This window comes from Haliaeetus albicilla, chromosome 19 (assembly GCF_947461875.1).
Source record: "Haliaeetus albicilla chromosome 19, bHalAlb1.1, whole genome shotgun sequence".
Taxonomy (NCBI): domain Eukaryota; kingdom Metazoa; phylum Chordata; class Aves; order Accipitriformes; family Accipitridae; genus Haliaeetus; species Haliaeetus albicilla.
In genome coordinates this window covers 13,260,594-13,276,413 of record NC_091501.1, presented here as the reverse complement: position 1 = coordinate 13,276,413, position 15,820 = coordinate 13,260,594, and the positions used below count along the sequence as shown (strand labels likewise).

The following is a 15,820-nucleotide window of genomic DNA, read 5'->3' as shown; positions in this document are numbered from 1 at the left end:
ACACAGCACACCAAAAAAAACAAACCCACAAATATTGTTCAACCAAACACGTGTGTCTGAAATGCAAGCATTAGTGTACTTTCTAGAAATTAGTCATCAAGCTGTGTTCTCATGTGTCACCTGGGAGGAGAACAGAATCAATTTCACAATAGCACTTTGAGACAAAAACCACCATATAATCCATGATTAAAAGGTTTCTTCCACAAATACCTGCAGTTTAAAACTTACCAAGCACTTTTGCAGCATGCAGAAATTTGTTAACCAAAACATCACATACAGCACCCGCACAATTTTTGGAACATTCTTTTCTAAAGCCAGCTCAACTGAAACAGGTGCTAACATGAATAGGAGACATAGCACTCAAAAACAGTTTTTACTTTATTATGTTATCATCTTTGGAGGATATATTTATGTTCCCTACCTTCAACAGTCTCTCTGGTCACTTTTTACAAGGACTTTCAAAATACTAAGACTAAACACCATCAAGGACTTACCAGATTGGAATTGGTGGCATTGGAATCATCTTCTGGAAAGGGGATATAGATAGCTAAGGCCACACAATTGGCAAAAATAGTCAGTAAAATAATTATTTCAAATGGTCTGAGGAATGGAGTTAAGGAAATTGTTCCAAAATGTGCACACACAAATAAAAAAAAAAAAATAATAAAAGATTTATAAGAATTCTGTTTAAAGAAAACATTCCAAGCCCCTTATATTCTGAAAAGAAACATATGCCTTTTTAAGTGCTTTTAGGAGGTCCCAGCCAAGAATCTTCCTAATATGTCAAAAGCAGTGTAGGCCAGTCGCGTGCCAGAGTAAACACAGATTTCTTAAAAGTTTTTTCTTCTTTTATTTATTTAGATCACATTTTCCCTATTTTCCTTCAAGTGTGGCTGCACTATCTTTAATAACAGAAGCCTGTTCTAGAAGGACTGTCATCTTTCCTCTTATGATTAGTTTCTCTTGGTCTTTTCCATCTGCATTTACAAACCCTGCAATAGTTTTAACAAAAGTTTTGGGGGGTTTTGTTGTTCTATTTTTTTCCCCTTTCTCAATCTCTCTCTCATATCTCAAAGTTAAATGCAAGGGCCCAAGAAATACATGCATACATTCAATTAGAAGATGTTTAAATGATGATAAAGTTTGTTAAGACAAAAAATCATGGCTTTGTCCAAAATGTGCTTATACTGCAAATTGTCGTGTATCCTTGTTTTGCTTTAAAATTATTTGAGGGAGTATTTCTTTTACTTTTATTTGCATTTCATTTGGCATCATAGGGAAAACAAACATGTATATTAGGGACACCAGCAAACTAAGAGTTCCTTATGGCAGAGAAACTAACACCAATTCAGGGGCATTTCAGCCCGGTATCAACCTTATCAGGGAAAAAAAACCCAAACATTTGGGATGTTCAACAAACAAATCCTGCACAACCTTGATACCCCACTGACTGTCCATTGGAATCAAAGGGCATTTGCTACTGACCAATATGCTGGCACCGTACTTTATCTACTTTGGTGAACTCCTTAACCTCAATGGCTGTAAAGCGTCTCCAAACAGACTAGAAACCAGATTTATAGTCTGTCTACATTTACTTGCCTGCAAGAATATCCTTGAGACTAGCTCTGGGATAACTCGCCAGTACTCTGGAGGGGAATGAAGAACAGGATAGGACAGGGAGAATGCCAAGCATAACCTGTGCCACAGAGTGCATTTGAGCATGAATTTATCTACCATGGGACTGGCTTTGCAGCGCTGCCAAATGTCAACACAGCATGTATGATTTTGGTCAGCAGACTACTGTTCTCAGCAGGTTTTAGCAGGAAAGAACTGGAGATCAGGATGTGCAGCAGCCTGAACTGCAACATATACACGCACCTGACCACTGTTTATGCTCAGATACGTTCTACATTTCACATATGGAAGAGTGAAAAGGTTCCAAACTTGCCAGACTACTGTGCTTAAACCTATGAACAACAGGAGTTATATGATAATATGGAGGAAGAAGAGCAGATCAGGGTAAGTAGATTACATGTGAAATCAACACGACTTCTCAGATACCTCAAGTTGTATATATAGTGTTTACTGCATAAAGACCTGAATTTCCATAGGCTTTTCTTTTCTTAATCACTTCCTTCCTAGACTTTTTGGTTTTGACAGGATTATTATCCATTAACTTAGCACTGTTTATGCATATTTTCTTTTACTTCTAGTCTCTTTTTGCACTGTAAAAATAAAATGGTATAAAATCTACAAATAACTGCACACATAGCAGAAAATTAAATACACAGCTAAATCTTTGCAAAATAAAGTAATTACTTGATTTCACTTTTTCTTATATTCAATTGCATCTTCAGGCTCTTAACACTATAGTATTTGGGTAAGAAACACCACAGAAGTACCATTTGATATTTGTTTAATATCGACTATGCTTAGACTTTAGTGGTTCAGCAAATTAAGCTAAGCTTTTCTCAGTAGTTTTTAGCAATTAGGAAAAGTCAGAGTACAGAATAAAATTACACTTTATCACAACCCTTTGATATTGTTACTTGTCATTGAAGTGTTTCACATTTATAAACACTACATGTCCAATGAGAGGTTCTGATGGAAAAAAAAATATTTCCATCAACTCACCTAAAACCAAACAAAACCAAAAAATGCAAGCATCAGCTTATTTGAATTGCTTTAATCACATTGTTTTGTCCCCTCTTGATCTCAGCAGTGCTGTATCCTGTTTTACAACACATCATTCCCATCATTCATTGCTGATCTTATTCATTTATCAAATGTCACTCTGTGCTCTTTCTCTAAAGACATGTGGTTTACTGGGGTGCTGGCAAGTAAACCAATATTCAGCTTCATCCTGTTAGTCATCATCCATCATCTTATGCTTAAAGTATCAGAGCTATGCCAGAAGGGATAAAAAGTAGCAAACTTAATCAGGGGGATTAAAAATTAGCATCTGAAGAAGAAAGGAATAGGCAGGCAGGTAGTTTAAGGACATCTAAGAATTGACAGGAGCATTTTTAACAAGTTCTTCATCTGAAAAATATGTCCATGTCAGCAAGACCCAATATACTCATATTCTGTTTCCATCTTTCTAACATCCCACCAGACACCCAAAGGAACAATATTATCACATTGTCTTAAATGCCATCATTCATTTTTTATCATACTAACTACTGCCAAGTTCTGTACTGCCTTCCCTTGACATGCTTATCTATCCCTAACAACATGTTTTTTCTTTTGTATTTACTGAAGAACCCTATTAGCTTGTGATTTACTGAAAATTACTATTCTGGGTTAGTCTTGGTTTCTCTTTGGGGAGGCGAGGAAGGTGTATTTTATTTCGGTTTGTGTTTCACACTAAGTTCTCAAATTCCAGCTTACGCTGATCAGACTTAGGTGACTCAAAAGGCTTTGTTCCTTCCACATGCAGAATCCAATGGCCAAACTCTTAGTGGCTTTCCAGGGAAGCAGCACTGACCCTTACATTCTGCAGTTCTGTGTCAGCTATTATCATCTATCATCTGTGGTACAGTCTGTATCTTGTTCAGACTACTAGATCTGGCCCTGTACTGCATTTGTACATGTTGCAGGATTACTTTAACTGTCTATCTTTTTCCCTGCTTCCAGATAACCAGTATCTCTTACAATACATTAGTGAGCCTTATTAGTTTAAGTGGAATTCCAATATAATTAACAGACCTTAGCCCTGTTTCAGGGTCTTATTGCATACATTTGGGGTTTTTTTATCCTTCTTTTGTCCCAGTCTTTCCTCCATACTGTAGAAAGTGTGATGCCACGTGTTTAACAAAAAAGCATATGATGCAAAGTACCTGAGCTGTTTGACCGGTGACACCACTTTAAGTGCTTGCAAAAACAAAAAAAACAAAAAAAAAAAAAAGACAGCAGCTGCTGTCAATCCCATAGTCAGTTCAGTTCTGGCCTCAGATATCTTGCATATCTCCCATCAATGTCAGCCTGGGCCATGTGTTTTTAAAAGCACAGAATCCAACCCCTAACCTTTATCATTTAAACTTCTAGCGGTTTCTTACACAAGGGTAAATTTAAGGCTTCAGTCCTAACCTTTTTTTCCCCCCAGCATAAATGATCTCAGTTAAGACATCAAAAACTACTCATGTACTTTACATTCCCAGTGGTGCCTTTCAACTTAGTGTATTGATTTCTTCACACTTACAAATAGTGCCTGATGTGCACAATTCACTGTTTTCCAAATGAGAACATAAAAAAAGGATATTTCCATTCGACGATGCTGATGCATGCCCTCCGGATGGGATTTTTCAGTGTTAAACACAGCAGTGCCCGGGGAGGACGTGTAGCTGTGGTGGTACCCTGTTTTTTCTGTTTCCCGTACTGCTGCCGTTTTCTCTGCGTGGAGCTAGCTGTGGATATTGTTGCATTGCCAGCACTACCCATCAGTTTGGCTTGCCTGGCAGCATCAATCGCAGCTTGCCAGGACAGAGCTGCCCCTGGAGTAGGGATGTGCTCTGGGGCAAGCCCTGCAGCTGCATTGGCATTCATGTTGGCATGAGCTGGACGGGGACTCCCATAGTTGGAACCTGTGAAAGGAAAAAAAACCCAGAAATTTGTGAAGACATTTTTTAAACAGCAAAAAAGAGAAATAGGGTTTTTAAAAATCTTAAGTATCAGTAAAATCAAGAGCTAAGGTTAAAGATAAGTGTAGGGTATCCACTTCCGACCAGCTTGTTCCTCCAATTCAAGCTTTTAATTTTGAAGTAATACTACTATGCAATCATTCATCTTGCAACAGTCTCCCAACAAGACCCAATGGACACTGAGCTGTTAGAAGTGCCTCCAATCAATACAATCTCCAGGGATTCACAGAAAAGAAACTGTCCTTCTTTTACTTTTTTACCCACACATTTTGCAAGTTGGATTGTTTGAAAGCTCAAAAGGTGAGGCTAGTTCTCATCACTTTATCACACAGACAGGCAGCACTATGCTATTTAGTATGTGGCAAAGCACCCAAATGAGATTCTCAAGTCCTATCATAAAAATCCTTAAGTCTTCAAGATTACTTCAAGGTAAAGTGAAATTTTAACAGTAAGGTTAATTCTCTCTGCAAACAGTACATATATAAGTGCATAAGAAGAGCCTGACTAGAAGGTACACTGAAGCAGAAACTGGAACACAAAGGCGGAGTTCATGGCTTTTGTGCTCTATATGATGCTGTGGAGATAGTTTAAGCCAACCATCACATATTTAGAAACTAGAACTGATTCCTTATCCTGATAAGCTGATTTTAGGATAGATGAACTATTAAAATCAATGGAGTAACACTTAAAAAGCGTGTATTAACAAGAATGCTAAGACCTAGCAGTTCCAAGTTTCACCTCTTTTAGCCAAAACTGAGGGAATATATGCTTTTGCCCAATCATAATAGTAGAATATAGATATCTATCGGGTCACATGTATCTGATATTTAGAAGGTCTTAGCGCTACAAAAAAATGAAAGTCACCCCTTCAAGCTAGTACAATTGTTCCATTGTTTCAGTAAAGACAGTTAAGTCACCTGTGCCTCTTCAATGAGGCTTTCTCAGTGACTCAAAACTTCAATCACTTCAAACTGAGTGAATTTTGAAGCTTCAAAACCAATTCCCTTTCTCTTTGGAATACACTTCAATTGAGATATGTAAGAATTTGTGAAAGATTAACTGAATTTTGCCACAGACACTTCATAGAAGAAAATATAAGCCATGTTAGAAAAGTGCAACATAAAACTTACACAAAGTCACAGTTTTAATTAGGCAGAACATCTTGTTTAGATATGTCCTATATAAGATTTAAGAGACTACTTATCTTTTTTGTGGACTTCTGAGTTTGCCTGTGGCCCATATGTTGGGATACAGGTAAAAGGAAGCCCAAATGATCTACAGATCTTATTCCTTCAAAGTCTATGAAACCAGACTTCAGTTTCAAAACACTACACACTCAAGAGATTGTGTTTTCCCTTCAGAAGCTATGCTTCAGAAAGAGTGTACATGCAAGGGGCAGGTAGTAGAAACCCAGTAAAGGAGTTAGATCACCTTTTATTTCAAAGCAAGCTCAAAGTCTGCTATTGACGGTGTTCAGCTTCAGAATAATATAGAAATAGGGTGTTACTAACTAGATCAGATGGGCTCCTATAGACTGCTAGACAAAGCAAACAGAAGACCACATGACATTCCACTTCCCTTAAAATATCAGATGAAAGATGTTCAAAACCAGGAACTGGCAAAGTGTTCTTGAACAGAAATAATTACCCAAGATGCATATTTCATAGCTGGATGTGCAGTGCCAAGATATCACAGCAATGACTGCACTACAAATGAATTAAAGCAAGTAGAATAAATACAATTACATTGTCACACAGAATGCAACAGGATATGCATCTACCTAGAAAGCATGCAAGATTTTCAAATTCATCTCACGGAATCACAAGGAAGGACATGATAGAGTTGGATGTTATTTTATGTCAGGCATTGCCTTAAGATTTCCAGGCTGTTGTAGTTTCATTGCACAGCAAGAAAATCTAGAGCTTGTCTCCGCTCACTGAAAAACCTGCTAGTTGCAAACCAGCCAAAGGAAGCTGGTGAGTAATATGACTCTGATATGTGAAAGGGAAAGCTGAAAGAAACAAGAAATGGGAAATAGTTAATTCACATCCCTCAGATTTTGAAACTGAAGAAAAAGAGCTTTCAGAATCGCACAGGCTAAGCGGATTTCCTCATGAAGCAGGCAATCAACTGGCAGAAAAAGTTAGTTTTCTAAGACTAAGCAAATTGTACACAGCACTACTCATGGGATACATATTTATTTTCAGACTAGTTCCAGATGCAGTTTTTCTCTTTAGCATCTATTTGACCTCCCCAGCCTGAGGCATGCTGAAGAGAAAAATAAATGGAAAATTACTCTAATTATTCTCCAACTCCAGCTCCTCTTTAATACTGACCCATTAGAGTGGATAAGAAAAAGATGTGTGTTTTCCATTTAAAGCAAACTTGCTGATCTATTGCCACTGTGTTCTTATCATGCTGACTAGACCATGTGGTCCTGAAAACAAACAGCTGCTGCATCTTAATGAAGACTTTTCTGCAATTTGGGAATGTATCAAGTTTCTTCATTATTATTGCTTATTAGTTAGGTTTCACATGAGGATTCAAGTCTATGCATTTTGACTTTGATGTGCCAGCAAAGTTAAGGATACAACTTGTGGTGGTTGCATTGCTTTTGCTTCTACTATGATCGCCAGTCCCATAATAAAGCTCTTTGTCCCAAATTAATTTTAAAAGATGAGTCAGTAATGACAGAGTTATATTAACAAATATTACAAATATTGATTACTGATAAGGATCTGTCTGTTTTATGAAGCTCAGAGGGTGCAGACTCTATCTGTACTAAATAACTAATGGCAGTGACAAATTATTTGATCTACAGGCAGTTTATAGAAATAGCTTAAATTAAAGAATGAAGCTCACACAGCTTCATGGAAAGTACATTCAAGAACTGAACAAAATATTTTCAAGATGGCATAGCCAAAATTTCAGGGAGAATGAAATTCCACCCTATAATCTAAATGCTTAGTGCTAATTCCTAAGAAGTAAGCAGAACAAAATTCATATTGAACTTGTAAGACACCATGCTAAATTTCACCTATGGCACTCATTTCTCCCCACTACAAAACTTTGCTGTAACCTGAGAACTGCAGTTACTGGATTTGCTACTTTCATTTTGCAATGTAGCAGTTAAAATACTTCACTCGATTTCCCGTCTACAAATAAAGTTTCCCCGATACCTAAATCACTTTAATCATATTTGTTTATGCTGTTGTTAAGCTGGAAGTTGACCAGAACTGGGAAATGGAGATTCAGCCCCCACCCAAATGCAATAACTCACTAAGCACTGTGATCCACAGCATCATCACCCTGATAATCCCTACCACCCTGTAGCAAGAATTTGTACTGTTGACTATGTCCAGCTGGTGCACAAAACTCTTCCCTTTCAAATATTTCTGTGCTACAGATCATGAGTTTAAGCATTTGAATAGCAATTAAACAGAAAAGTCCATATAAGCGAACAAATTTGATTACAAAGTCTTTGGGAGAGACTTTCATTTCTGCAAAAATGCAAAGTTGCAGAACTACTTCAAATGCAGAAACAACAGAACTACAGGTCTCAAAATCAAAGTTAAGTTAGAACAGCAACAGATAAGGTTGCTATACAACAGGAAATGTACCGTGTTGCACAAAATACCTGATATGTAAGCTTACAACTAAATTACCAAAATGGTCATCACCAAAATCACTGTTAAAATATACAGTGATCATTAATACCTTTAAGTGCTATTTGCATTCTCATAACATCTATCTGTGATCTGTACCCACCTATTAACTATCCCAAAAGCATCATTAAAAAAACAAAACTGAGCAATGACTATTCTATATGAGGAGTGGGCAAGTTAATGACACAATGGAATTGCAACTTTTGAGTTTCTTGACTTTATCTATTTAGCCATACATTTATTTTAGAGGAATTTGTGCTTAGATTAATTCTTTAAATTAAAATAGAGCTATGCCAATGTACAGTGTCACCATTCTTTTTTTCCATCACTTTAAAAACAACAGAATCCTAAAAATGCAAACCTTGAAACTGTTGCACAACTGTATTTTCCCCCAAAGCAGAGAGATGGGTACAGTAAAAGACAAAACTGGTTAAATAATGTCTTAACTGAAAGAAAGGAACAAAGTCAGAAACTGGTCATACTACTAAGATCATGTGTAAGACCAATTCAAGCACACAGAAAAAAAAGTTACAGAAGACCAAAGTGAGAGGTCCCTAACAAGAAACGCCAAGAATAACACACACACACACAAAAAAAAAAAGTCAGTGTATGAGATGATCTGTTAATAAGAGGAAGAATGTGGAAGACATCGATCTATTAACCAAAAGGAGAGCATTTGATAGATGATTGTAAGAAGGCTTAAGTGTTACATGACCTTTTTACATCAATTTTTACTAAAGAAAAATCCATCAGGAGCAGGTGACTAGCACAATTAATCCCCAAACCAAAACAAGTATCATTTCCAACTGTAAAAGAGAAACAAATTAGAAAGTACTTAGATAATGTCCATGGTTTCAGCTACTTAGGTACTGCATCCTAGAATATCCTAGAATATTTAAAGAGCTTTCTGAAGTAATCTCAAAGCTGTTAGCTGCTAGTTTGAACTCGTGGAAGACAGGAGAGATCTCAGAGGACTGAGGAAGGGTGAATGGAGTCCCCAGTTAAAGAAGTGGGAAGGGGGGAAATTTAAATCCAGTTGAACTTCAGTCTCCAGAAAAAAAATCCGGAAAAAGTAAAATAAACAAGTGTCAGCAAGTACTTGGAAGACAAGGAAAAAAGGAGCAGCAGACATGGATCTGTCATGAACACATTGTGTCAAAGAAAACTAATTCCTTCCAGAACTGGGTAACAGAATTCACAGGCAAGATGGAAGCAGTAGGTAACATGTCTCCTGACTTTATTAATAGTTTTATGAGGTCTTCTGTGACCATTTCATAAGGATGCTAGGGACATATGAGCAAGGAAAAAATTGCAATAACATGAATATGAAACCAGTGGATGCCTGAGAGTAGTTATCATTGGTACACAGTATAAATTGGAAGATGTGTCACATGGAGGTACCCAAGTGCCTGCCCTGGATCCAATTCTGTTCAATGTTTTCATTAATGATCTGGATGATGAACTGGTGGATGGTGTTATTAAATGAGCAGGTAACTATGAAGCCGGTAGGTAGAGCAAATACACTGAAGGACAGGATTTGAATTCAAAATGAACTTCATGAATTGGAGAAAAATTCTTAAAAATAGAATGGAGTTCAGCAGGCACAAATGCAAAGTATTTAAGCAAAATTAATCACCTGCCCAAATTATTTTCAGAAAAGCCTTGGGGGTTATATTGGATCCCCCAACAGAACAGAAGTTGATATTGTCATACTGCCTTCCTCCCAGAAAACGCGGTCATTGCAATGTAGTATATAAACAGGCATAATATCTACGCAACACTACAAGTAATCCTTCTCTTAAGCTCAGCATTGGCAGAGCTTCAGCTGAAATACAGTGGGCAGTTTCAGGTTCCACACTTCAAGAAAGATGTGGCTTGGTTCAGGCTGCCCAGAATAGAGCCAGGAGACCAACCAAAGACCTAGAAAACATAAGCTATGAGGCAAAGTGACAGAAATGGGAATGCCAAACTTGGACTGCTGCTCCTGAGGATGTGAGGGGGAGGAGGGTATTATAGCAATCTTTAAGAGCGTGCGTGTGTGTATTTTTTTATATATATATATATACATATATATATAAAAACACATATTTCTAGATGTGTGTGTGTACACTTGATTTCAGAGAGCAGAAAGGGAATATCTGTCACCATACTCACAATGAATAAGCAGAAGCAATGGCTTTTGCAGTAAGAAAAATTCAGCATGTACCTTAGGAAAACACTTTCTAACCATAGAAACAATGAAACACACCTATTGACTTCCTGGATTGGTGGCAGCACCTCCCACACTCTAAATCTTTTAGATCAGGCCAGAAAAACATTTCTCCAGAATCACAGACATGATGTAAGATTTATAGTGAGAAGTAGTTTCTTTTCTTAGTCTAAAGCAAGTTTGACTTGAAGGAAGGCCTTTGTACAGAAAGCTTATGTATTTCTTCCATCAGTTAATCTATCAAAAGAGGCCCCTCTGAGTAAACCCTGCTTCACTCAAACCTTTAGATCATGACAGCTACCTCAGCACACTGTAAGACTTCTATATGCACACTCGTCACTCTGCGACAGGGAAGGTAAGGGCCTTCAGTCCAATTGACCTGGAACTCTATTTCTTTGGCTTTAAAACCTCACTCTGCAAATATATTTTTCTAAAAGTCTAAAAGTCTTTCAGTACCCCAGGACAATAACTAGTCATACACAAAGCTTAAAATCTTAAAATTAAATAAAGCCACTTATTTGTATAAGAAAACAGTCTTTTCCAGAAATACTTAGTAAATTTTCAGTTGACATCCCTGGAAATTTCCCCTAGTGAATGCAGGGCAGCACACACATAAAACTCACTTTCTTTAAAGCGTAATTTGGATATTTTTCCTTACTTGCCTTTTTCAAAAAAAAGTTGTCAAGACATTAATTCTGACAGCTAACTGCTAAAATGACACTAGTTTTTTCCAAAAAGAAAAATTTTCTGGAGGTAATTTGTAAGTAGAGATAGGACTTCTAATGAAAGCTGGATTGCAACCTGAACTATGGCTTTTTCTATAACATAATTTGTAATGTACACATACACTTTTAAACATCATGTCAGACTAAAACTCAGTGTGTAGTTGTTAGCTCAGATAAGAGAGTTAAAGAATTTTTCCTGTAAATTGTTTTGGGGCTTCAGAACACACACATAAAAGATACATTATTTAAGACAGTTCGTTTGCCATAGTTGAGACTAAACATTTTTTAAAATCTAAACAAAAAAAATCTTATTCAAGAGCCATGCTTCATTTGCAACTAGATCTTTGTTTTCCTTTATCTCCCTGCTCCAAACAGAGGGGGTTTTTGCTGCATTCCATTAACATAAGAAGGTGTAATGAGCTACTAGCAATGTGAAAAAACAAGTCCATTTCAATGAAGAGAGCAAGTGCACAAGCTGCTCTTCAAGTATTGAATACCTCCAAGTTAAATATTTATGCTTGAAAACTACAGACACTGCATGATAAATTATCATACCGTTGCCAACACGATTTAGATTTTGAATTTTCTGAGAAAGAGAAAGACTTTCATTCTATATTGGTAGAACACCCAACACAACGGATTCCTGGCTTGTGAATAAGGCACAACAAGAACACAAGCAATAATAATTCCCTATCAACACTGGAATAAATCATTGGACAACTCTTCTCTTAAAATCACCACATATATAGTTCTCTTAATGCAAAAATATCTTGTTTCAGAGTATGTTGGAAACCCATTGCTTCCTAATAAGATCTTTCCTCCATATGCACTTAGACATGCAAAAGATCTAGGCAGAGATACAAATTTCTACCATTTCCCTTACTTTTATGTTGAAAATGGTATGGTTTTCAAGGAACACAATACAGGTGTTTGGGGTGGTGGTTTTTTGCTTTGGGGCTTTTTTTTCCTGGGGGCAGGGGGGGTGTTTGTGTTGTGGTGTTGGTTTTTTTTTTAATAAAAGACACAATCTTGCACTTGTAGTAAAAGTAAATTATATTCTTATTTACTGACAAACTTGGGGTTTTACAGCTTAGTCTACAATTACACAAATGATAGAATCCCTCCCTCTCTCCCCTTCTCTAAGATTTCATCGCTTGAGTGTTCCTTCTTTTACTTCTTTAGTTTTATCTTTCCATTCTGAAACAAAACAAAGTAAAGCAACAGTCTGTTCTGCCTTCTTCACCAAAGAGGCATCTTGTCAAACCTTGCTCAGAAGAATCTAGAAAGCAAGTTTGAAAATCCTCAGGAGTCACAAAAATCCATCTAGCTTCTGATTGTCTCTTCTGTAACTATGGATTCAAGAGAACTAGACTGGGAGGTAAGGTCTCTTTTTTAGAGATGAGGAAGAAGGAAAAAAAGCACGGAGCTTACTAAATGTTAAGCTCCAAGGCAAGTGTCTAATATGAGACGTTTGATAATTGATGTAGATATCAGGAGAAACAAGAGAGGTCTATAATACAACTCAGCTGGACTACAAATTCTATTAGGAGATAATTTTATTAGACTGTGGGGGAGGGGGTGTTAAGAGGCTAATTTCCTTTGAAGCATTTTCATTTTCTTGTGGCTTTCAAGCTACAAGAAAACACAAAGAAACCCACAAAGAATCCTTTTTAGTTTCCTGAGACATGGTTCTGGTGGCACCTAGATTAAGCTCTCAGACACCAAGCCAGGAAACACTTTCCTTTCCTTCAACCATAGCTCACTGAAACATTCATAAAACTCAAAAATATCAGCTAAGGACTAGTGACATAAAGATCCTTTTTACTAATAACAGTATTTTCATTCATCTCAAATAAGCCCAAGAGAACCCAATTAGCTGTGTATTTGAAGGAATGGCTAGCAAAAGCTTTTACACAAAACTAGTTCTGCTGTGATAATGCGATCTCCCACAGAATGCAAAGCACAAAGACATTTCTAACACCAAATAGCATATAAACTAAAAACCAAGGTTCCTCACTTGAGACAGTTATAGATGTATGTCTCATGGTATAGTGCATTAATACATCTTTTTAAAGTATTTTAGGGTACCTATCAGTACAAAACCTTTGCAGTAACATGCATACACATCACAGTGAGTTTCTTGTTCTTCCAAGAACAAACTCCAGGCATAGATCCTCAAATGGAGACACCAAGAGAGCGCTTTCTTGCTTAAATGTGTATTTTTCACCATTCATCTGAATTAATGTTACCACCATTAAGGATCCTGGGATCAAGCACATCTGTGGTAAAATTTCCTTAACTACAGTAAAATTCCTCTGGAGATTAACTGTAATTCAATAGCTTGGATTCTTCTGAGAAACTTGTCAACTGCTCATCATTTTCTTATTGGTGAATGATTACTCTTCACTTAGCAGGTAATCTAAATATAACTTCTTTACAGAAATGAAGCTCTTAACATGTTTAAAATAATCTTTACTGTATTAGATGGTCTCCAGATTCTTTGTCTGAGAATGCAGAATGGGATAGAAATCAATACACAAACCTGTTAATGTGATTTGCCTCACCCTACCCAAATCATTTTAATAAAGGGATCTTATCTAAGGTCCCTCTATAGTCGGTGCAGAGGACCATTTCTTCCATTCCTAAGACAGATGTCTAAAATACAAGTGAAACCACCTCCTGAAAGTGCCAGTCTCTCTTCAGATTGGACAGAAGTAATCTAAAACATAAGTTTAATTGCATATCAATATCAAATTTAAGTGGATTAAATGAGATTAAATGACTCCCACTTATGTGTGGGGAGTACATGCATGCACATGTGTTTGGGCACAAAGCACAGAGCAACTCTGTAGCTGCTTTTGGCCCCAAATTTGTACATATTTTCTAAATTTTGTCACATGTATGATATCTAAATAATTCAAAGCCTGCAATTTCAATGATTCTTCATCCTAGAAAAATCAATCACAATTCTTCCACAACTCATAGTATTCTCAGTCCAGAAATAGCAGTCTGTTCCCAGTTAACGTCAGGTAGATGATGACTAAAAAGCACAAAGATATCTCTATATAGGTCTGTATCTGATTTACAAACAATATGAATTTCAATAAAGATGGATACACACACAAACCAACAAAACAAAACAACAACAACAAAAAAACCCTTTAGCATCCAGATCTAAATGGAGATCAGCCCTGATAAACAATACACAGTGCAAATTCTTACAGGGTGAGGTTTTTTGTTTCCTCTTGCTGTTTATGGGGTCATTGTTCAGCTGCACAAATCCAGACAGCGGGCAGATTTTGCTGGAAAGAACTTAGCAAGTGTATAAAAGGAGAGTATAATATATCTAACCTTCCTATACAAGCCATAAGTACTCCCCGCCAGCCCTCCATCCCAGTTGCGATACCCACATCAGAAAGCCACTGATCCACATTATCATACAATAACTTATGTTAAAAGGGACCTCTGAAGGCCATCTGGTCCACATCCTTCCTCCTTTTTAGCCCCCTCATTCACAGTGGTCAAATTTCATCAACCCCTTTGGCTCTCCAGCACCACACTGCACCACTGCTACTATCTCTGAGTCTGTGGGTAGGGCTGCAACAGCTGACCACAGTAGGCACCCAAATCAAAGGTTCATTCAGGTATTGGGCATACAACTTAAGAGAATAATATATATCTAATTTTAAGAGGTACCTACTGCATTATACTTTGTGAAAACCAGACATCTGCAAATTATATCATTAGCACCCACACAAAACAGAGTCACCTAAGGACTATTTGTTGCTTTTCAGAAAGGCAAAACTTAGAATTTATTTTAAACTGCATTTACCTAATTTTAGATTATGCATGCAATATCCTAATAAATTAAAGATGCACTCCCTTCTTGAAATGTAGGCAGTTTCAAAGGAAAAGTTATTACAAGATGTTTCAAGTGTCAAAACTGACTTTGATTTCAGCTATTAATCTTAGGGTTCTAAAAAAATACATTTCTCTTTTAAATGTGATTTTTTTCCCCTGCTGCTTGGAGTAAAACCAACAAAACATCAGAAAAAGCAACTGAAGAAGAAAGTTTTGAAACAGACTATACAAAAAGTTCTACCAAATCCTAAGAATTAAGCAAGCGAGAATAGATAAGTTTGGGTTTTCTCCCAATTTCATTCATCTAATTAATGTTATCTTATTTTTTAATAATTTTAGACAAAATCAAAGTATTCAAACAGGAGGGCTCTTTGTAACTTGGTACCATTAATGCGCTAGAAACAGATCATGCAAAAAATGGCAAAATTTGAATGAGAGAAGAAAAAAAAAAATGCTGCCTCAGTCCTATCCTTCCATTTCCTTTCATCCACAGGATCTCAAGACAATGCTCCACATGCAATGTGCTCTGCAATTCAAGAAAAAGGAAGGCCTTGCAAACCTGCATTAAAACAAACCCACAGAAAATTACTAAATGCATGAATGCAAACCATATTATACAACAAAGGGAAACAGTAGCTTGTTTCAGGTTGATATTAAAAGGCAACTTGGAAAAAAAAAACCAAACAAACATACTTTTACTCAGACTAGACATTTCTGATC

General features: G+C 36.8%; 1 protein-coding gene across 6 annotated transcripts in view; it reads right to left on the bottom strand.

The window, feature by feature from the left end:
* CACNA1C (calcium voltage-gated channel subunit alpha1 C) overlaps window positions 1-15,820 on the bottom strand; it is a 490,677-nt gene that overhangs the window by 412,256 nt on the left and 62,601 nt on the right. For all 6 annotated transcript variants that reach the window (XM_069807710.1, XM_069807711.1, XM_069807713.1 and 3 more), the window contains exons 2-3: window positions 4,262-4,583; window positions 495-600 (exon numbers count right to left, since the gene is read on the bottom strand). In XM_069807710.1, coding sequence (XP_069663811.1) covers window positions 495-600; window positions 4,262-4,583 — 428 coding nt within the window. The remainder of the gene's footprint in view (window positions 1-494; window positions 601-4,261; window positions 4,584-15,820) is intronic.